We start from the raw sequence: 23,714 nt of genomic DNA on the forward strand, positions 1-23,714 counted from the left end.
TTTTGAAGTTGGATATTCAAGCTTTTTCCATTTCTCGTACTACTGCAAACACTTTGAGAAGCTCCATGTGCTTGACACGATCCTGAACTGTAAGTTGTTTCATGTTTCTTTTCGCCTGCCTTTCATCAGGCCAGCTGAAAAATGACCTGGCTGTGTCCTTTATAAGCACAATAAAAGCTCCTGCCGGCTTCCTTTGCCAGAAGTTTCTCTTTCTGGGTGTGTTCTTGTTTGGTTGGTTCAAATTAACTATCAGCATTAGCTTTTCATTCCTTTTTGTCCAACTGAATGTTTTTGAGCTACCTGTGGGTGCCATGCCACTGAGCAGTAGTGCCCTGTACCTGAGGATGTCTCTGGGCGCTGGCAGGGAGCTGCGAGTGCTCGTCTGGAGCTCAGCACTGGCAGGCTTGAAGATCTCATAAGGTAGGTCAGAAAACACTGGCAAAGCTAAACTGATCACCTCCTGAGGAAAGCTTGCAAGAGGCACTGAATGTTTTAAATGTGTCTAGTAGGCTGCAGCAGCAGCAATAACCTTTCTGCTTCCTTCCCCTTTTCACTTTTGATAAACCCTTTCTGTCAAAAATACGGAAGTCGTGTTAGGTTTCACATGTGAGGAACATTAACCATTTTATTTGAATTTTAAAAGAAAAGGTTTGCTCTTTTGCTTGGTAGGGCCTGATTGTAGCATCTAGGACTACACTGAATGATAAATAATTAGAAACTAGGAAGATTTGAAGAAAAATGGTTTTTTCCTCCCCTCAGCTTTTAGCAGGCTTGTCTTGATTTTCTTTGTGTTTAAGGTGGTGGGCTCTCAGCTGATTTGCTGTAGCAATTAATGGAGGTGATAACGGGCTGACTGTCCTAAATTAGCCCTGGAAAACATTGTTTGTGTGTTCGAGATGAGTCAGGAATGAAAGTGCCAGGTTGAAGTAACTGTGCCAATTCTGAGTGAACTAAAACAAACGCAGGAAGGTGCTGCTCTTCGGCACCTGCATGCCAGGCCGGGGGGTGGCTTCCTGAGGGGGAACGATAAGCTGAGGAAACATGTTAGCTGTTTGCGGGTTATGAGACCTGCTTTGCTGCCACGAAGATAATTGTTTTTCTGCAATGTTTTGACTGGCGTCTTTCCTCAGAGGGGGATGTGTGCATTTTTATTTTTTTTTTTAAACCTTTGAGTAGAAAGTATCTGTGATTGCATTTGATAATGAAGTCCACCCTTCTATATAACACCGTTGTGTTTAGAGAAAAAAAAGGGGAGAAAGCCTGCTGTAACATGGACAGGGTTTGTTAGTGTCACTGTATAAAATTACACGTGTTCTTCAGAGCTCCGTGTGCGCATCAGAAACGTGTTGGGTAGCTGTGCATGGCACCGTGCTCTGTCTGAGGCTGCTTGAAGCGCAGACCTGTAAACACTGCATCCTGTGACTAGAAAAACAACTCAGTCTCAGAGCTGGCAAACGTATTTCTGTCTCATGAAGCTATCTTGAGCATTTAAGACTAAAAAAAAACTGCTGTGGGACTCCGACACCTTCATAATGAGCATAGTGTAAGATGTGTTCTGTGCTCAGCACAAGCTTGCCTGTCACCAGCATATGTGAATGCTTCCAGAAAGCAATCCTTATAGTGTGTGGACATTAATGTATTGTACTTTATCTCACAACAGAAATAAGTTTTCGTATTTTCTTTGAACCTGTGTTTCCGAAATTGAGAAAATTACAATTAGGGAGAAGAGGAAAGATACCCCATCAGTTAATAAAATGCTTGCATATGCTTGACTTATCAGATGAGCTTTATCCAAACTTGTTTCTTATTGCTGATAGCTGCGAGCTCTTTTAAAAGTTCATGCCTGGAATTCCTACGTGTTATGTAAATCAGATATAAACAGAAAGATGCACACGCATGTGTTTGATTATTTTCTTTGTGCACTGCTGGAAAGCCTGTGTGAGCAGGGGGTTTTGTCTGACCCCCTTCTGTCTCTGCCATCCATCGGTCTTGGTCTCCAGTTAAAAACCTGTGTATTCCATTCCCTCACTATGTTTTTATTTGTTTGTTTTGAGCCCAGTCCTGCATATTGTCCTGTTTCAGTGGAATAGGTTGATTGCTTCATTTCTTTTAGTAACAAAATTTCTATACTGCATTCCCAGTCTAGTTTAATTGCTGGTAAGGAATGATGAAAAGAATCACGTGTGCGTACACACATTCTGTCTTTCTAATTGCTCCATCCAAAGTACTTTATGTGTGCCATATGAAAAGTTAGGGTAGAGAGTAGTAATCTTTTGATTGAGATTGGAGGTGGTGCTGTCATTTTGCTGCTGATTTGATTTTTTTCTGCAGCAGAAGGAAAGAGAGGCAGTTTGTGAGAAGCTCTTCGCTACTGAAGAAATAGTGACAGACAGCAAGCAGTTAAAGATGAAAAGAACTGGGCATACAGGACATGACTTCTAATCTTTCTCCCCTTTTCCTCCCTGCCCTGGTGTTGTGAATTAAAGCTGTTACTAATCAAAGCTGTATAGAAGGTCTTCTAAACCATTTAGACTCCTCTATCTGGGCTAGTTATTTTGATTACCTTGCAAAATATGACAGGTGTTACAAATGCTCATGTGTATGGCAGGTGCTTGAAAATGTTTGGGGTTATGAATATTAAAAACTTCTGCAAGGAACTTGAATTCAGAGCAGGAGATAACACGGAGCGAGGAAATGGGATGCTGTACCTTATCCAGCAATGAGTGTACTTTGATTCTGAGGGTTGGCTGTACCGAGGGGTTGACTTGCAGTAATGTGAGAAGGGGCAATTCAGGACTAAGAAGTTTGCTTAATCAAATGAGGCGTGAGGGTAGGCACCTTGATATGTCAAAGTTACCATGTAACTCAGAAGGACTTTCAAGCCTTACGTGTTTGCTTGAAAGAGAGTGTGGTTTGGTGGCCAGAGTATAGTTCTGGGGACTTCTTAAGACTAAGCTATAAGAACAGGTAATATAGCTGATGATATTTATGTTTATATTTGAAGATTAATTCAAGCGTGCAATTAGTGAGAATACCACCCCAGTGGCTAGCGAAGTGGCTAAAAGATGCTGAGTAGGTAAAGCAGAGGAGCACCCATTTGGCAGCTGCTTCGTGGTGTTAGCTCTTCGGCACTGCCCCAGAGGTGGTGTTGCTGAGCGTGGCATCGTCTTGCCTTTGCAAAGCTGCCTTGGGTAGAGAAGGGCAACGACAGCTTTGGGTCTTGGCAGCGGGACGTGGGGAGCAAGGGATGGGACTCGTGCAATGTGAGTTAAGATTGGCTTGCTGCAGTAATCCTAATGTGACTTGTCAGAAACAAACCCAGCTAGGAGCAGTAAGAGTTAATCAGCTCTCTTCAGTAGTAATGATCTAAAATTGAATGCCAGAATTACTACTTTTCTGTTTATATTTCTGAAAAGGTTGTTTTTAAATACTTGGCTAATGCCAAATACCTAAATGGCTACCTTACTCTGTACCGTTTAAGCTCTCAACATTTAGTACTGCCACAACTTTTTGTTTAAAATTGTTGTATGAAACATCTAATTTTGTGTTGATTTTTAGACATTTTACTGAACACTGACATAAACTGAACGTACAGGGAGCCTTGTTTGTGATGTACTGGGAAACAGTGCATTACTAGTACATGATACACGTCAAGGCAAATTAAAAGATATCTCCAGAAATGTGAGAACCCCTAATTAAAGCCCTGTGCAGGAAGCGCAGGTTATTAGCTAGAATTGTTATTAGGTGGCAGGTGTATCTTAAAGGGGAGTGGTGGTGTGGTGGATTTTTTTTTTTTTTTTTACAGCCCATTTGTTTCCACCATCCTAAAATTCTCAGAATTTAGTGGTGGTTCTTCTGAAATAGCGTTTTAAAATAGCCTCCTAGTACCTGATGCATAATGAATGAACGTGTAATGGACCAGCAAGGGCTTAAAACGATGTAGGCTCCCTTAGTCTGCCCAGTCCCGTAGTCTGCCACAAAAAGCCCAGCATCCAGACTCATCATGGCCATGAACCTGTGGTTGTTGTTTTTTTCTTCTTCAGACAGGTTATGTTGTGTTGTCTTCATGATTAAATATGATTAAATAAGTGATTTTGATGTTAAATGATCTCTGTGGGAAGCTGCCTTTATCAACGCCAGTGGCGTTGGTTTTCCTTGCCTGTCCAACTGCTTGGCTAAAAGATCCTTTCCAGTGCCCAGTGGAAGTAGGCTAACCCTATGAAACTGGCGATTGGTACTACGGGTAAATGCTTTTGGGAGGCATTATATTTCATGTCGGGGAGGTCTAATTGTGTGCAGAAATAGGCTTGGAGGCTTCTTAAAACTTGCTTGTCTAATACAGTGCGGGAGCTCTGGATGGGCTTCTACGTACAGCTCTAATATTCATGGTCAGCGTTGTACAAATATTATTAATAAAATATAAATTACCTTGCAGGGTGTTTTCTTAGGCAAGATTTTCATTTGGGCTCTGTTTTATCGCGTGTAGGGCTGGTGTCCTACCTTGAAGGAATGTTTCAAAGCCTCTTAGCCTGGAGCTGTCCTTCTGATCCTCTGAGTCCACAGAAAGTATTTTAATTACGCGCTTCTAAGGGATAAACACTACTGGCAGCGTGGTGCTTCGTGGCTGAACATATTCATCCGATACACAGCACCCGAACACGCCTGACTTCCTTGGTTCTGTGACAACTTGGGAAATGCTTTAGCTCTATATTAAGCAGCGGGGGAAAAGTAGTGTTTTGCAGAGACGCTCAGGTAATGAAAAGAGAAGCAGGAAATGATATTTAGGAGCGCTGTCCTGGCCACGGTGAATCATTACTGCTGATGGAGGTGATGTAAGCAGAGCTGTGCTGCCTTTTGGGAGGAACATTTGGGCTGTGCTGTGCTCCCTGCTTGTGCCGGCTTCATTGCAGCTCTTTGCTGGTTTTCCCAGTCCTCGTGGTGACCAAAGCGCTGCCTCCTGGCTCCGCGCTCAGCCCTTGGTCTGTGTCGGGCTCAGTGCTCTGCTCAGAGGAATGGAGACACCACTTCTTGATTGAAGCAGTGAATAACAGAGACAATACTAATGGATGTGGAGTTATGCTGTGCTTTATGCTTACTGAAAACTTGAGTCTTGGGAGGAGGCGGCATGCCTTGCTGTCGCAGATCTACACGTTCTTCTGGGAAGACGCTGTTTCTGCCTGCAGTACTTGCCATACTTAAAATCTGTATCTTAAAAGATTGGAGGCTAAATTTCACGTGTTAAAAGTCTGTGCCCGTTTGCTGCCAATACTATAATGCACCTGAAATACAGAAACTTTTACCCCACTTTGACACCTTCTGTTCTTTTGCTTTCTACTGGGAAGGTTTCCAGGACTCCTCTGTACCTTGCCCCATGTCCTTGGAAGTTGAGGAGTACAGAAGCAGTGCAAACTTCAGTTACTAACATTGAACGTTGGGTGCTGTATTGTATTAAATCTTGTATTAAAAATAACATCCTTTTAGTTCTTCAGACCTTTGAAGTTTAAAATATATTTATGAGCTTTATGGAGGTTTGTTTTTTCTTTGATAATAGATGACTTTTTAAATAAATACGTGGACTGTTAATGACTTGACTAAGAAATCCTATGGCTTACAGAAAGATGCAAACAGGTTTTGGGAACAAAGCTTGCTTGAAAAATACATATTTTCTCCTACTGTTACTTGAGATGAAGGAAGTTGGGGAAAAAATGAGTGAAATCTTGTTTCCTGATATGCCAAAATAAATTTCTTTTGGTATTATGTATTTATAAGAGATTAAATTTGGTTATGATTGTACCAATGTATCCGCAACAGTGGTGCGTAGTATGTAGCTTGGCATAGTTTCACATTAGAAAACAAATCTGTAATGGCTTAATGATTAGCATGTAGATGTCTGCAGTTTTACTTCTGGAGCTAGTAAAATCTTTGTGCAGACCTTTTTCTTGAGACATGCATCAAACCCCATGCAAAGGCAGCATGCTCTGCTTAGACTACTATCTAAAATTATCACTTATACTTGTGAAAAGCAAGTAAGTTACTCCTCTTCACACTTACTTTGTTTTTAGTCTATTCAGCTGCAACAGTCTAAAATCCAAGTGAGTTAATTACTAAATATTTTATTTGCCTTACAGCATACCTCTGTGGATGGATACACTGAACCACACGTCCAGCCTATCAAGTCCAGTAGCAGACAGAACATCCCCCGATGTAGAAACTCAATTACATCTACCAATGAAGAGCATCCTCACATTGGAAACTATCGCTTACTGAAAACAATAGGAAAAGGAAATTTTGCCAAAGTGAAACTGGCAAGGCATGTTCTTACTGGAAGAGAGGTAAGCCTTTGCAAAAACTAAGATAATAAAAGGCTGACATAATATTTTATATTCTCTTTGGCTATCTTTATATTAAGTATCTCTGCTCTTTTTTTACTTTTCTCTTCTGAATATAAAAATCCCAGTTTCTGTCATCGCAAAGGAAGATGGAGAGAGGCTGTTGCAGGCTGTATGAAAAATTATCCAGTGTACCTAAACTTTTTCTCCTAACCACACTCCTCTTTTGAGAATGTAAATTCTTGGAGAAGAGATGAGAAAGTCTGCCCATCAGAGAGGGTATTTTAGGTTTGGGAGGAAGTCCATTTCATCCCTCTATTTCCAAAGCCAAATTCAGAGAAATTGATAAAGTACCTCTGGGATGGGGTGGCTTTCTAGTGGACAAGATAACATTGTTCTGTCCAAATGCTGACAGAGGTATAAAATGATTCCTTTGTGATACCATCAAGTGGCAAAGTCCTGAACTCCTGCTGGTAGATCCTGATAGGTGAGAAATTTTGCTTGCAGAAATGCATAAAAGCAGACGTGCGCTTGTATGTGGCTTATAGGCACTTATGACATATATATGTTTTATACATAGACATATATGTGTCTTAGGCACATATATGGCTTTGCTCATAGATGTGCAATATACTGTTGTTCAGACTTTTTTTTTCTGAGATTAGTAATCCATGATTGCTGTTTTGTTTTTTTCCTGAAGGTTGCTGTGAAAATAATAGATAAAACCCAGCTAAACCCTACTAGTCTGCAAAAGGTAAGCAAACCATAATGTCTGAAACTCTGTAAACAGTTGAACTATGATCTTTTATTTCCTTTGCGAAAATATTTGGTCCCTTTATCTTGCTAAACAAGCATCTCTGTGTATCTGTGACCTTGGGGGACAGTGGTATCCTACTGTCTTTGCTATAACACGTGTGTGTGATTTGTTTGCTGGCAGTTACTCTATATGGTTTCTAACTAAGCACTGCTTCTTTGCTCTTCCTTCTTCCTCCAGCTTTAGATTCTGCTGACAATAAAGTTCATGTCTAATTATATACACAAATAACTTGTCTACATACTAAATCAAAATGAAATGCTATAAAGGACAGTGTTTTTCTTGGATTTTTCTTTAATGTAGTAATTGGTTTTTGTGGAGCTGTAAGAGTGCCAATTTCTGCTGCTCTAATGTTTTTTTTACCTTTGTCTTTGTTCTTTCAACTTTAATAAAATATTTGTTAACTCAAGGGACCTTAGACAATTACTTTTTGTGTATAGAATTGAAGAAATGGCTGAAGGTAATCAGAACATTCTGATTGGGTTTATTGCACTGTTGGTACCTGTAGATTGAAATTCAGAATCCCTTTGTAGGCATTGTGATGTTGTGTTCAATGTTTTTACCAAAACCCTGGATTGTATTTTTGTTTGTTTGTATGATTTAACCATGCATATGTTTGGTTGTCAGCTGAAGCATGGAAATCTTGTATTGTCCTGCTGGAGGTTACTTGTTTACAAACAAAAATATATGTATTTTTTTTTAAGTACTTGACTCCTGTTTGTAGCTGTAGAATAAGAGAAGCTCAGGCTTATTACTGCTCTTTTATCTCTGGCTGCTGTTACATTAATTTTATTGTGTAGCTTTGGTTATGGGGAGTTATGAACAGCTTTGTTTTATCTTCCTTTATCTTTAATTTCTTTGAGCTCTTTAATTTGTTTACTTTAATTTCTCTTCCGTGGTAGTTTTGTTTGTGTGTGGGTTCTTGAGGATTTTCTTTAATTCAACCTGTTGTGCAGGGTCCATGCAAAAGCTTTGCTGTCCTTGAGTCCTGTCCTGTATTAAGCAAATCTCTTTGCTAACAATGAGCTGGTGGAAAGGGACCCACTGAGGCTGACAGAGCATATTGGGGAAATCCTGTGCTGCTTGTGTAGCTTCCTACATAGCCTGGAATTTGTGCTGGGAGAGTTAGATGACCTTGTCTCATTGTTCAGCAATAAGAGGGTGAAAGACATACTTTCCCAGTGTGTTTTAATTGAGTTGCCTTTTAGGGTTGGGTGGTTCATCAGCATGCTCCAAATTACTAATTCTACTACTGGTTTGATATGTCATCTGTGTGTATATATGAAAGGTATGAGTTCTGTTCTATGAAGTCTCCAAGTTTCACAGGACAAAAATAAAAATACAAAAGTTTGTTTCTTTGTGCATTATGTAGTGTCAGTGTAATGGGAATTTTCAGAATTCTATCGTTGGAGTTGTACTGTGCATAAGACTTCAGCAGTCAATTTTTCTTCAAGATATGTTAGAAATGGGGAATGGTGATGAGTGCTATGGTTTTAATTGGAACAGGCACTTTTCTAATGAATATTCATTGATGAATGCTGAAGTAAGTTATAAGTAGGGTACAGAACTACCACTCCTGAGTTTTTACTCACTTAAGGTAGTGGTTGAGACTACCATCTCTAGAACCTTAATGCTGATGAACGGTATGCAGGTCGGCAAAACTGGTAGGCCGTCAATAACTTTTTGACATGCATTATTCATCAGACATTACAAATACATGGTGATGTTTTTAGGTTTTGTGAATGACCCTGTGCCTTTCTATTTCCATTCGCTACAGTAAAAGGGATACAAAGGGGAAGTAGGTCTCACATGTCCTGTTCTGTTATAAACAGAAATATTTGAGCATATAACCTCAGTTGCTAACCTCAGTCACAAAAGCTGGGTCTGTTGTTAGTGATGGGTATGAAAGCAGAGAAAGTTTACAGTGTCCTTAGCCACTTTCTGATGTTATTTATGCTATATAGTATGGACAGGCTACTTTGCAGGCATAGTAGCTACTTGAACTTAAAACATCAGATGTTAGGAGATGACAAAAAAAAAATGAATCTTTTGTTTGGCATCACTGAACATACAATGTGAAAATTTGTCTTAAACTATAATATCCTTCCATCTTCAGGACCTCTCCTTCATTAAATAGATAAGCAATATTGAATTACGGGCACTGCCTTTTACTTGGTTTTCTAGTTGTTCAGTGTGTGGTTCCCATCTTACTCTATGAGCACCTGGTTAAGAGTTAGAACTGTGTTTTTTTTTGTTGTTGTTTTTTTTTTTTTTTTTTTTTTTTTTTGTTTGTTTGTTTGTTTTTGGTAGACTTTTGTCCTGATGGTAGTGTATTGTACTGACAGCTTTTTCCACTGTCATGATGGTAATTTTTTCCCAAATGTAAGAAATAACTCTTCTATTTTCTGCATGTCTACTACATAAAGGTGTCTTCTTGTATTGACTTCACTGATGACGTTTCTGAAATAGCATTGTGCTGCTCTTATCTAAAAACACTGATGAAACAGAAGGTGCTCTTTTTTTTAATTGGTTTGATTACTGAGTGACATTTCCATGTTTTCAGGATGGTCAGTGGGGCCTTTTTTCTTTTTTTTTTTTTTTTTTTTTTACTCGCCAAGCATATCCTAGGCCTAGAACTTAGGTTGTGTTATTATTAAAACTAGAACAAAAGTAGTAGAAGTGGAACAATTTCAGTGTTTTACCTATTCAAAGCTCTGGGTTGTTGTTGTTGTTTTTTTTTTTTCTTTTTTTTGTGCATGCAACATCTCAGTAGTTAATTAGGGACTAGATTGACTCAATTAACTTAAGATTTCTAGTGATTTTTTTAGTGACTTATGGTAATAAATGTAGACGTCAACCTTACATCAAGCAGATGTGGTAGCAATAGTGTGACAGAAGATCTTTTGTATTTTCTGCAGCCTGTACCCTGAAAAATGAAACTGCAAAAGCAGGAGTCAAATTTTCAGGCCTTCTGCCTTTTCCACAGGTACAAGTACTACAAATTGAGTTTGATGTTGGCTGTCCTCTTCTATAAGTAAAGCTATAACCCGTATGCAACAAGGAGATGCTTGTTTGAGAGCTTTTTTAATGGTAACACTCTAAGACTGAAGAGCAGTTTTATACATGTGTGGCAAGCAGGGGAAAGGAAGTCAGAAAGCACTCTCACCTTTTGAGACAGTAGTATGCTGGTGCTCAAGAAAATCTGGTTATGCTTGAATTCTGAAAGAGTTTTTTTTCTTTTGACAGTAAAATAGATCATTGTATAATCCTGTAACTCAGTTTATAAGTGAAAGGAGACTTAATTGCATTATTTTGTCCAAATTTCTGTAAAATCAACAAACGTAGCTTTGTAGAAAATAATTATGGTCTGGTTGCTTTAACACATCTCTTTGCGTATACAAGAATGCTAGGTATTACTGAGGGGTGTGGTGGCTGTTGTTCAAAGATATATCTGTAAATACTTCAGTATTGACGTAAGTAATGCTAATGACCAACATACTTCTGCAAGGGGAGGTGAGAAAAATACAAGATTATACTCCGTGGAGCACTAATTTGGGATAAGATTTGCAATATAAATTAATCTACCCTAATACGTGTTTACAGTTTTATTCAGCTGTTATTTATTGTTCAAAGATTTTCTAGATTGTTTACTTCTTGGGAGAGAAAGCTGGAGGGTGGAGGAGTACGTGTTGGCATTTTCTTAGTTTGTATAAATGTTCATTTATACTGGACCACATCGAATCCTGAATATACACCAGGAATGTAGGAACAGGGTTGTGGGTTTTTTTTGCATGACTTCCATCCCACTCCCCTCTGTTTTTTTTTTTTTGAATATCTGTATTCAAATAAGGTTCTCTGCTCTTCCTTCCAAGTTCTTGAGACACCTTCCCATGTCCACTTGGGTCATATGGGCCAGGAACTATGCAAGCTGTAGCGTGGCTGTGTTTGTTGTCCTTTTTGTAGTACTCTTCCCTGATTTCAGTTGTTTGTCCTGGTTGGAAGGTATCTGTCAGGCCAAGCAACTTTAACAAAGCCATGTGGCTTAGTTGTCTGGCAGTATTACAGAATAATAAATACGGTGATCTGAGGTTCTGTAGTTTCAGTAGTGGACAGTTGTTTAGGTGGGAAGTCTTAGGAGAAGTACAACCACCAAGGTGTTCTTCATCTTTTCTCAGAGTGAAGAATTTAGTTATTAGATACCTGCAGATAGGTTCCAAGATCTGAGTTGCATATTTCTAATAATAAATGTTTTTAATTTTATCAATGATGTGACTCATGTTTCCTAAGAAATGTGAAGCATTTCTAGCTTCCCTCTCTAGGACTCTGCCGGTAATACTACAAATGACTTACATTCTAGTGAAACTGTCCTGGTTCACAAGATTCCTTTTCCTTTTGTTTATTCAGTAGCTGCCAACTTGACATTACTTACATTATTTTCTTTTCGAGCTAGTTAGATTATTTTCTTAACTAAGTTTTTCACATTATAACTGTGACCAGAAAGAATGAATGGATGCAGGTAGCTAGAGCCATGCACAGAAGATGATGTCAAGTTGTTGGTCAGAGAGATAAGCAGTGGTTTTGTTTCAACAGCAGGTTAACCTTTTCCATTTTTTTTCAGCCATAAAAAAATTGTTTTCGAGGTAGCTTTATAAATATCAGCAGCAAAGTGAGGCAGAAGAACATCAGAAACTGTACACACAAGTTTGAAAACTTGTCCCTTTCTGTTGTGTGCAGGCAGGCCCTAATTTTGGCCAGGTCAGAGTGGTGCAACGGGGAATATGATTATAAGGAAAAGTCATGAAAATATTTGAAAATAAATAGTTTAACAGAAGGGAAATTAGTTGCATGTGCAACAAGAGGATTAGTATGCAAGTACCATGTTGGGAAAATGTCTGTGTAGCAGCAGTGGGCTGAAGATAAAAGCAGAACAGAATTTCCTTAGCCTAAGAAAATGTCAGTAACTGAGACACCATCATTTCCCATGGGTCATGGAAATCTCATGGCCAATAAATTACCCTTTTTCAATTCTTACTCTGCTGATTTCTCGCTTTACCTGCTTTCATACAATTGTAGGGTGGCAGACACCATCCCAACTGTGAAATAAAATATCCAGTTTCTCTTCAGCTTGTGCTTGGCCTAATTTGTGTGAATGAGTATCATCCAAGATAACTTCTGCTGTTTCAGTCTCATCTAGTTATTGCTGTAAGCATGCACACACATCTCAACCAGCAGGAGAAATGCTTTTGAGTCACAAAAACAAACAATGAAAGCACCAAAACAAAACAACAACAACAAACCCACCCAGAAGTGCCCTCCCTGCCAAAACCCAACTCAGAGACATTCTCCAAGAAGGCATTACTCAAATTCACTTTGAGTTCATTCAGTTCATTTAGAATTTGCCTTAGAACAGCTCATTACTTTTAAAAGGATTGAAACTATACTATCCCTACTTCTTGACGTGTTCTTGGTGACTACCAGGCTTGCTTACCAGCTTTGATATGAGAACATTTGCTTTAGTTTTCTGAAAAATGTCTGTCAACAGGACATCTAATGCATGAAGTTGGGGGTGGTGGTGGTGAATCTGTTGGAGTTTGTATGGAATAAACGTAGGCCCATTCTTTGGGTCTTGGTGATGTCTTCTAATCAGAACCTGAGCAAGTCAGTGTTTCACATGACAAAGTGTATGCATCAGGCTAGTTGTCAGTAATGTTCTGTATAGAGGAAAACAGACTTTTATGTCCATTTCCTTTCTGGATGAAAAAATTGCATATGTAAAATGAAAGCTGTCGTCACTATGAAATCAATTTGAATCTTAAACCAATTAGTAAACTTTTAAATCCAGTGAAAGTATTGAATAGAATAATTCCATGTAAAATTGTGTTTCTTTAATGGTGTTTTTTGTAGATCTGAAATTATTTATAGAAATTTAATATTTTAATCCTACTTATTAAGACGTGTTCATTGCTATAACTTTTATATCAACTGTAGCACTGCTAAGGTGCAAAATAAGTCTTCTGGCAGGGATTGCAATTTTGCATATATCTGCTTAGTATTTCTTCTGAAGCTGTCGTATTGTGCAGTCTGTCGGTTTAGATTTGTTAGCTTCTGATGAATTCATTTACCTGAAGAACCTTTTTATTTTTTGTGCAACAAATTCAAGTACTTAGAAAAAAATAATGCTCAAAGATCAGCCTGATGTGATGTTTTTTTAACTGGCTTTGTGAACAGGGAAGAATATTTGCTAAGGTTCGTTCTAGTGCATTGCATTACATTTTGAATATGAGTGAACTGCATCATATTGCTCGTGTTGTCCCAGAGGAGTGCCTTTGTAGGCATTACAATATACAAACTAAAGTGCTACTCTTTCAGGAGGTGTTCGGTCTGCAGCTTGCATCATCGTGCCCTTTTGCAAAGGTAGCATCTGAATCAACGAGACTAGTCTTGAAACCGAGAGGTGTCCTCTGAGACATCAGACGAGCATAACAGCCACAACACACTTCTCCGTTGAGCCAAGTTTCTGTGTAAGAAGAACTGTAGTGCTAATACGTTTGCAAAATAGCTAAACATTATGCTGAAGACAGTGAGCTTTTGTCCCTGCATTTCAGCATCCTACTGGGATTAGAGAGCGTGCAGCATAGTGAGTGACTTAGACAGTGGGGATATGCTGTTCACTGAAGTAAAACAGTGCAGAGTCGCCAGTGTTTACAGCTTCAAATACAGGGTAGCAGAAATATGTTGCTGCTTTCGGGTTGCTTCTGTCTTCCCTTTGAGCCCCTCGGTTACTCTTGCTCCGTGTCTTCTTTAATTGGTAAAACCAAACTCAAAAATGCTAAAAATGCAAGAGCAGAAACCTCTTAATGCTCTATCTTCTTTCTGGTCTTAAATGTATATATTCAGGGCTGTAAGTTTTTCCAGTTGTTTTTAATTATGTGACTCAAGATCATCAAGCAGACTTCAATAAAAAAAAACCTTCCTGCCTTGGCAGGAAAGAGAAGGGAAAGGAAAGATGTCTGTGACCCAGTGTAGGATCGGGCACTTGTGAGGAAACGGAATTTGCTCGCTTCACCTCTGGAGCGTAAGGACTGGGATGTCAGGGTTCCCAGTCTATAATTCTGTTGTAACATTGATGTATGAGACTTCGTAGCTGTAGTAGTACACCTTGTACGTGCACCCACACTTATGTATGTACTCAGGGTAGTTAACTGGGCTTGCCAGCAACCAAAACTATCGGTGCAAAATTCAGTTATTTTTGGTCAATGGAAACTCTAAAAATTGTTACTCCAGGAAGGGCTATAAAATTTATCTGTGTCTGTGTAAAGCTTAAAAATTAGTGTGGCTTTGGTATAGATCTGGTAGTAATTTATGGTCCTAGCTATTACTGGTTATTACATAATTTATAATATGTGGATTTCATTTTTTGGACTTCAGTGCATTATATTTATGTACCCATTGGAATAGAACATTTTATGCTAATGTTAATCCCTATGGTTTATGCTTTTTCTTTTTAACATATGGAACATATGGTTTATGCCGTTCCTTATAAAATTGCTTATCTTGAGTAACTTTTCCCTAATAAACACTCTTTAAGAATGTTGTCTTGCTTCCTTAACAGTTGTTTCGAGAAGTACGAATAATGAAGATACTGAATCATCCCAATATTGGTAGGAGTCCTGCATTTCTGCAGACTTTTTTATTCTTACGCTGTTTATACTTTACTCTTTTGGCTTTATTTTGAGTATACTTCACAGCTATGCTTTTTTTTTTTTCCTTAAAGTTTTTTGAGATAATAGGACAGTAAGTGTTCATTGCCTCACCTACCTCATTGTCCCTGTTTGAAACAAGAGTTTTGATGTGAGGAGATAAGTTGTTCAGTCAAGGGAAACAGCATCACAGAGCACTCTGGTCCACTGAGGGCCCAAATTCCCCTCTTTACACTGAAATCACATGAGTTCCTTAGGTGAAACAAGGAAAGCTCCACTATTTCAGCCTAGGAAAGACTCCTACCGCCTGATATTTCCAGAAAATTAGAATTGCCAAGTATGTAATTTTCCCTTTCTGCTTTAGTTCTTTCACCTGCCCCACAGCTTCAGGGCCTTACTTTGTGATGACAATTCTTCTGGCTGAGGAGGGCTGGACAGTCTTGTTCCAGAGACACTTAATGCTCCTGAATCGGCCAGAGGGCTTGTTGCATACAAGGTATGGACAAGGCATACAAGTTCCTACATGCTAGGCACTCCCCTTTCATCCCTTGAGTCGTTTGTTGCTTTTCCAGCATTCTCAGCTTCTGCTGGTTTTTGTGGGGGGTGGTGATGAGGTTGTGTTTGTTTTAAAAGAGTGGTTACTGGTTGGCATCTGAGGAGAGACTGAGAACTCCTAACAGTTCTGGTACCTATTCAGCTTTTAGTTGGTCAGCATCTCAAGTTTCTAACTGGGAGCAGTTTACTAGTGGAACAGAGAAGGCTTGTATGATCTTGCAGAAGTCTGTCAAATTAAACACTAATTCCAGCATGAACTTGTTTGTATAGTGTGCATAAACTTCTGAGGAAATTGTAAATTAATATGCTTTATTATCAACCCTGAAATTAATTTTGCTTTTTTTTTTTTTTTTTTTCCCTCAAAAGAATGCTAACCTAAAGGTTATAAAGTTTTCTTATAGTGCAGTGTTCTCACTGGCAATAAATTATACTCACTTCATGAATAAGGCTTTTTTGTTTGTTTGCATTGTGCGTTTACTCCCTGCTGCAATCTCTCTCTCATTCATTTTTCTTGCAGTAAAATTATTTGAAGTTATTGAAACAGAAAAGACATTGTATTTGGTAATGGAATATGCCAGTGGGGGTAAGTGGATTCTTAATTCTGCTTTAAGGATAAACTGAAATACAGAAAGCCATGCCGGTTGCATGCCTAGGAACAATTTAAGGATTTTATGATTAATGGGCTATTCCAGTTTGCCCTTCACAACGATCCTAGCAGACCTCCCAGGGCAAAATCTTTTTTGCTTGCATAATGTTCTGTAAAGCAGCCTGTTAGTTTTGTGCTTAAGGGTAGTTACTGATCTGAGGTTTACTGCAGAAAACTTGGTGCCTATTCTGGGTGAAAACTTGACTTGGTACTGATGTGCTATATTTAGGCAAGCAGTAGTCCTCATTTTACCTTGAAAATGCATGCTAAAGCATTTGGAGAGGCAGGTCCAGGGGATGGAAATAAGGAACGAGAGAAAGGGATCATAGATAGCATTATGGACAGTGGGTGCATGCTTGGGAAGCTGCTTATCATCTGAATGGGAATTGTTTGAATGTGCGGAGGGAGTCCAGCACAAGACTAGTGACGTTAGGAAAAGCTGTGTTGGTCACATAGTGCAAAGATGAGGATCTGAAAGGAATTTGAGCAGCTTTATTGGAAAGAGAACAATGAGGAAGAAAAAAAGGAAGTAATATGTACACTGTGAAGTGAGATGGCTAGAGACAGGTGAAACAAATCTGATATATAAGAAGTGATTTGTTTCCTGGATTATTTTATATCTGACAAATATTTTTCATGATCACTTTTTTATGTTTTGCAGTGTTTTTAAAATAAATTAATTTTGAAAAGTTGAGGAAGTTTTAGTATGAAATTTTCAATTTTTGTATTTCTTGACTCATACATGTGTGAAAAAAGCAAATGAATGCAAACAGTAAAAAGGATTTTTTTCCTGGCTGCTTCCATTTCTCTCCTCTCTGGAAAAGGGAAGGGTTTGTTTTCAAGCATTGCTTGATTGTGCTTGACAGTCAAAAATAAAACCTGAGCACTAGAACTGATGTTTTGTCCTTCTCATGTTTAGGAGAAGTGTTTGACTACTTAGTTGCACATGGAAGAATGAAAGAGAAAGAGGCTCGTGCAAAATTCAGGCAGGTATGAAATTAACATTCACTCTTTCTTTTGTTTCTATTTATGGTATTTTTAGATAGACATGAGTGTGTGCGTACTTCTTTTGCTTAAAGAGAAGTTCATTGTTGTGGTAATGTTTATTAAAGCTGGAGTGGAAAAAATCCCTGAAGAGAAAAAATATCTGCTTCCTACGTAGTATCTAAAAATAGTAATAGACTGTTTTACATTCTTTTTAGTGGATGTTCCTAGGAGCCACATCTTTTATTGTGACTCATTTGAGGCTTTAATTCTTTTCTGAATATTTTAGTATTTAACAGACACTTTATCTAGAGGTGTTGATATTATTGCACGTATATTGCTGTATTATGTCACATTGTTTTGTATGACAGATATTCCATAACAAGGTTTTAGATTCTTACTTCCAAACGTTCTCATCCTAATCTTTTTTCTTGAACTGTTTTTAGTGATTAAAACACTTTTTGTGAAAAGCTTTAAGAAAGAAACAAACAAAATTTGGTATTTTTCAGAATTAACGTATATGGTTTACATGTAAAGAACCTGCTTTTAACTTGCTGTTTCAGACTTGTTTATATTATACATGTGTAAATATATATATATGTACACATATATGTATGCAAAAGATATGTATGAAAATGTGTAACAAACTATTTTGCTAACAGTTTAATGCACAGGTATGCTGCTATTTTGGAGTACAAAATGTAAGGTGGAATATACATCTCTCGTATTTCAGAAAAGAGAATTTTGATTTCCCTTTATAGCTATTGGTATGGTGTGATCAGCGTTTAAAATAGATGTTTTTCTTGTTACTTTGAGGAGTATATATGGAACTTTTTAATAACAAGATGAGCTGCTCTTAGGGATTTTCTAGTCTTTATATTTGAACTGTAAAGAAACTTTATGTATTAACTTTATTATGTTTTGCTGAATCATATCGGGAGCTAAAATTACTTGCTGATACTTAAAAACTGATGCTGAGGTTGAGCTAAAATATTTCACTGATCATCTTGTTTCAGATTGTATCTGCTGTGCAGTACTGTCATCAGAAATGCATAGTTCATCGTGATCTTAAGGTAGGCTGTTATTCATTCTTAGTTTTACTGATTGACAGTGTAGACTTAATTTCATCCTATATGCTTCTCCTTGCCATAGACTCTGAACATGTGAATGTTCTATCGCTTGTTTGTGTTTTATTCCTGATTTTCTAAAGCACAAATGTAATGTAGTTTGCCTGCTGAAACAGGCAATACAAGAATAGAACATGTGTTACTTTCATCCCAGTTTTGGCTCTAGGAGAAAAACGTGTTCTCTAAAGTATTATACCTGCTGGCGTAGATATCTACACATTGAAGCTGCAGAATTTCAATGACAGCAGTCAACACCACTTAATTAAAATATTTTCAATTAAAAAATATATCGCAAGATATGTAGACCATACATTTCTTAGTGATTAATAAGAAATATATTAGGTTTTTAATCAAAATCAATTTGAACTTCTGGTTTATACTTTATTGCTTAATTCAGGCCAAAAAATAAATTGAAGGTAAACCAAAATTACTGCTACTGCATGTGCAACCTAAGCCTTTAGTCTGAAGTTGTCTTCATGCCAAACTTAGATATGATAGGACTTGGACACAAGATCTTCGCCCATTTAAAAGTTTGTTTGTACTCTTGCTTTAATGACTCTGTGTTTAAAAAGAAAACACTGGTATAGTTGGTTTTTGTTTTTTTGTTTGTTTTTGCTAATAAATCTAAATATTTGTGAAAAGCTGAGCTTGAGTTATTCCTAAGTTTTTATTTCACCAGTGTATTTTCTCTAAATTCCTTACAGTACACTGCAGCATGCTTTCAACCTCTTTCTTACAAATCTCTTGTTGAGTTGTCTTCTTCTGCATGTGCATATGGTGCTGGGTAATGCATCGCTTTCTGCTGAGTCCTCCTTTCCTGGGACTGTTAGTATGTGGCATTGGAGGTACTATTGAATGGCCAGTGCTTCTAAGTGAGAATGGAAGGAAAGGGATGGATCTTATTAAAAGAGGTTTTTTTTTTTTTGTTTTTTTTTAATTAATTAAAAAACATCAAAGTTTTTAATTAATTAAAAAAAAAAAGTACTCTTCTTGCATGGGGGTTTAGCATCTGCAAATATTTTGTCAGCTCTCTGGAGCTTGCTGCCACCATTGCTTTTGGGCTTTCTAGAAGACTGTACTTGGAGATGTGTTGGTTGAGCTGAAGAAGCCCCTTTTCGCTGGCGATCTCTTACTACTTGTGACTGTGGGTAGGAGGGAGGAACCGGCCATCTCCTCGCCCTTATGTGGCACTTGTTTGTTCTGCCCAGCTATGTAATTAACTCTTGCTGCATTTATTTAGCATCCTGCATCTTGCTCTTTCTCATAGAGCCCGTTACAGCTTCCACTCTTCATTCATTTCTTAGTTGCACAGCACGCATACGCTTCTCTGCAGAGCTCACAAGACTATAGAAAACTGCTCTGCAGTATTCACATGATATCCCGTTTACCATCTGTCCTAAGTGCCCTGCTGCTGGTCTTCTTCCTTGTTGCAGAGCAGGCAGGCAGGCTCCAAAATAATTTCTTTGTTTGCTTTCCTCTCTCCACTTTCTCTTGGATGGAGTTATGCTAGACTCATTTGAAAAGTTCAGCGCTAGGTGTGATTAAGAGCTAGTCAGCCTAGCCAACGGAAAATACATTATCCAGAGTAAAAGAACTATACGTATGGTTTTGAGGATGTGCTCTCACTTCCTCTCTCCTTTCCAAACATTGTGTGTCATCTCTGTCTCACTTAAAACTCTTTGCATAGAGCTGGAGAGAAGGAGGAGGCAACTTTAAAGTTATCTGCTTCTGTTGCTTTTCTCCAAGTTACAAGCATGATTGACCAGTTTACTTCATTAGCACCGTCATGACTGAGGTCTAGTACCATGCTGGAGATTTGATAAGCTTTTTTTTTCGTTTTTATAAGAGAAGGGGTAAACTCTAATAAATGTAAGTTACTTCAGACTAAAGTGGGAAGAAGCATAAGAAAATCTGCAATTTTGTCCAGCCTATTCCGGCAGAAGAGGAGTGCAAGGCCCCTTGCTACTTAACCTGTCTCCCTTCAATTTGTTTCAGTGATCCTAAACAGCTTGCGTAGAAAGTGCTATAAATGAACCCAGCTTTGCTCGTACTGTGACGGACAAAGCTTATTGTGCCCTTTCTGTGTTAACGCTTTTGCTCTGAACATGTAACCAACAAGAGCATAGTCTTGTTATTTGGCCTATTAATAAGGGTTCTTTTTGGCTGGTTGTTTTTGATGTTTTTGTTTAAGAAAGAAACCTAAAAGTGCAGGGTGTTTGAGTAACAGACTACTGTTGAACTAGGAGGGCTATTGTAATCGCAGAGCAGCTGCACTGACAGTAATGTTTTCACCACAAGGAAAATGAAGTCTTTGTGCAGTAATGTAGAAGGCTGTCAAATCTGGAAAATAGCTCTGTGGGTCTGTCTGCAGGCATATCAGCTGGAACCAGCTGAGATTACAGGTCATGAATTGGGAAAATAAAATATTTTTTAGGAAAGTTGGTTGGAATTTAACCTTTTACAGGAATAAAATATAACTTGTTCTGTTTCATGTCTACTGGCTTGATATGCTGGTTGTTGATTCTCCTTTCCTTTTTATTTTTAGTAAAGTAAGCAACAAATTGTCTGCTGCTTCAGTGATCCTAAACTAAGATATTTGCGGAATTTGTTTTCTTGTCTTTGTTTTGTTTGTTTGTTTTTCCCTTCTCTGAGTAGAATGAAAGAACAGTTTTCCATCTGTTTCAAAGAGGGCTCAACTCTGAACACAATATCCAATGAGAGACTTCCGTGTTTGCTATAAAGCTGATGTTTGCCAATTAAGAGAATCCTGCACTTTGGCTAATGTCTGTCCTCCTATTGAAAGAGAAGGATTCTTGCACTTCTCAGTTACTGAGAAGTAATTGTGCTGTTGATATGTACATCTGGAGCCTGGACACGTCAGGAGCCTGGATACAGTTAGATGAACAAACATTATCCAGTTCTGCTGTGCACGTTGCATTCTTGTATCTTAAGAAATGCACTTTATTCTTTTCCAGTAAAGTATTAGTACGTCTCTAACCACGCTCTTTTTTATCTTCTGATGTTAAGTATAAGATGCGGTTCACTGATTGTCCAGGTTCTTGAGTGATTGCATAGATGTATATGTGATGCATTCCATGCACATGGTGGTTGCTGAATAGCCATTAATATGACGAGATGTATAATACATGCATTTTTCATATGCAATGTAATAGAGTATTAAATACCTTGGTGATGTTATTGCTAAAGCAAATGCTAGCAATAAAGGAGGGAGAATTTTTTTGGCACAGGATGCTAAGTTAAGGCATGTGGTGTGAAGTGTTTCATCTTGCAAGCAGAAGAGATCTTCTTTTAAATGCCTTTTATCATTTATCCCACCAAAATGGAAGAGATCTGAAATTTAGTACATGCTTCTTGGTGTCAGAAGTTGGCATGAACCTTTCAAAAGCTGAAATTGCTGTTCTGAGATGTCTAGATGCTTCAGTCTTAAACTGAACAGTTCTATTTTCCTGGGTAAATATAGTCAATTTTCAGTCTTAGCCGTGTATTAAGGAGGATTAGTTCCTTTCTTTCTGCAGGAAAGATACAGAAAATGAAACACTTTTGCATTTATTGATTAAATGATGTACTGTAGTGTATTGATCTTATACATAGCTTGTCCTTTTCCTCTTTCATTTTCCTTTTAGGCAGAAAACCTTCTACTTGATGCAGATATGAACATTAAGATTGCAGACTTTGGTTTTAGTAATGAATTTACAGTTGGTAATAAACTGGACACATTTTGTGGAAGCCCGCCTTATGCTGCTCCTGAACTTTTCCAAGGAAAGAAATACGATGGTCCTGAAGTGGACGTATGGAGCCTTGGGGTGATTTTGTACACACTAGTAAGCGGATCATTGCCGTTTGATGGTCAGAACCTAAAGGTAGGGTTACAATATGAAATCTTGACTTTTATTGTCTTTAAAATCTTCAATATCGTTTATAAGTTCATCTTTTAAAACTTTATTTTACAGGAATTGAGGGAGCGAGTACTGAGGGGGAAGTACCGTATTCCGTTCTATATGTCCACAGACTGTGAAAATCTACTTAAGAAGCTACTAGTACTGAATCCAATAAAACGAGGCAGCTTGGAAGTAAGTAATTTCGTCTTTAAGAAAAAAAGGTTTTGAAATTTAATAATGAGCAAAATGCAGTAATTGCTTAATGTTTCTATATTTACTCATGATCGGTATTTCCTGTTTTAAGGGCTGAAAGTTTTATTTGTGTTAACAAAACAAACAAACAAACACAAAACTTAGGAAACATCCCAGAAACAATGCAGCTTGAATATAAAGGTGTCAATTAAGGTATCTTTATTGCAGCTGACTAAAGACTGTCATTTCAGAGTGTTTCAAAGCGCAAAGTGCTCACGCTTGTTTGGATCAGATAATAGACTCGAAATGTGGGGAAAACAGGACAAGATTGTAAATATCTTTATCTTTGAGGAGTTTTTCAGAAACAGAAAAATAGCACCCAGCTGTACCATAAGCATTTCTGAGAATAACACCTACTTACCATAGAGATGAAAGTAGAGCAGGAGATAAACAGAATGCTTTTAAAATAGTATTTGCATGAGTTAATCACCAGTGACCTTTGTTTCTTCTTTCTGAGTACAGTTGTGCAGCAGTGGATAGTGTTCCAGAGATTAAATCCCATTTAAGCAGCTTTATATTTGTTTTGGTGTGACTTCTGCTTCCTGGCATGGATGCTACCTACCTGTTCAAGGAAGCATGCATTTACTGAGCTCTGTCTGCATGCAACTTTGAAGCTGACAACTCTTTTGTGACTTGATATAAATAGTTTTAAATTGAAAATAATCTGTATTGAAGAGAGTAGAGTTATGACGTGTGTTTGATGGATATTTATTAATTATGCTGTACTTATTACCGTCTAGAGGAAAGAGTGATAAGAGTTAGATCACTGCAAGATGGTGAAATATTTTATTTTTTTTCCCCATGTTGTTTTTCAGTTTTAGGAAAGAAATTTTCTTTTTCTCAAACTTCTCTGGACTTTCAGCTGTTTTTCTTCGGCTCTAATTTCACGTTCATTCTGGATACTATGGTGTCTTCCAATTCTTTTAAATTTCCCTTTTATCCCTGGAGAGAGGTGTTACACAGCAGCCTTACATGAAACTATAGTTGTCAGATTGTATGGAAGAGAGTAAGTAAATATTATGTGGCTCAAGGGTATCTTGAGTCAGCACTGGAAGTAGTGATGATAATTGTCAGTACACTAATGCAAGGGAAAGAGATATCACAAACTTGTTTTAAATGAGTGCTCATGAACTCACATTTGTTAAAGTAGAAAGCTATGGTACATGGTTTAGAAAGAAATGGTTATTCCTTCTGTATAAGCACTTTTAAAAATACATAGAATGTATTATATATATTTATTTGAAACTTTTGAGATAGAACAGGCAAGATTTTTATTAGCCTTGAAAGTCAAGGAAATCTTCATCAATAACATCTAGTTGGATGGAATACGGTTTGGTTTGATGATAGTCAGATCTTTAAATACCCTGACCAAGGCTGCTGTTCTGTAATCAGCTAACTAGAAGCCAAG

The 23,714-nt window shown here is 37.9% G+C and overlaps 1 protein-coding gene across 8 annotated transcripts in view; it reads left to right on the forward strand.

The window, feature by feature from the left end:
- MARK1 (microtubule affinity regulating kinase 1) overlaps nt 1-23,714 on the forward strand; it is a 56,856-nt gene that overhangs the window by 14,380 nt on the left and 18,762 nt on the right. For 6 of the 8 annotated variants that reach the window (XM_082758266.1, XM_082758270.1, XM_082758268.1 and 3 more), the window contains exons 2-9: nt 6,129-6,332; nt 7,030-7,083; nt 14,756-14,804; nt 15,916-15,981; nt 16,964-17,034; nt 18,045-18,101; nt 21,800-22,036; nt 22,127-22,246. In XM_082758266.1, coding sequence (XP_082614392.1) covers nt 6,129-6,332; nt 7,030-7,083; nt 14,756-14,804; nt 15,916-15,981; nt 16,964-17,034; nt 18,045-18,101; nt 21,800-22,036; nt 22,127-22,246 — 858 coding nt within the window. Of the gene's footprint in view, nt 1-6,128; nt 6,333-7,029; nt 7,084-14,755; nt 14,805-15,210; nt 15,340-15,915; nt 15,982-16,963; nt 17,035-18,044; nt 18,102-21,799; nt 22,037-22,126; nt 22,247-23,714 lie in introns of those variants that run through there. The other 2 variants (XM_082758273.1, XM_082758272.1) reach the window with 2 other exon arrangements.

This window comes from Aythya marila, assembly GCF_965140915.1.
Source record: "Aythya marila genome assembly, chromosome: 3".
NCBI lineage: Eukaryota > Metazoa > Chordata > Aves > Anseriformes > Anatidae > Aythya > Aythya marila.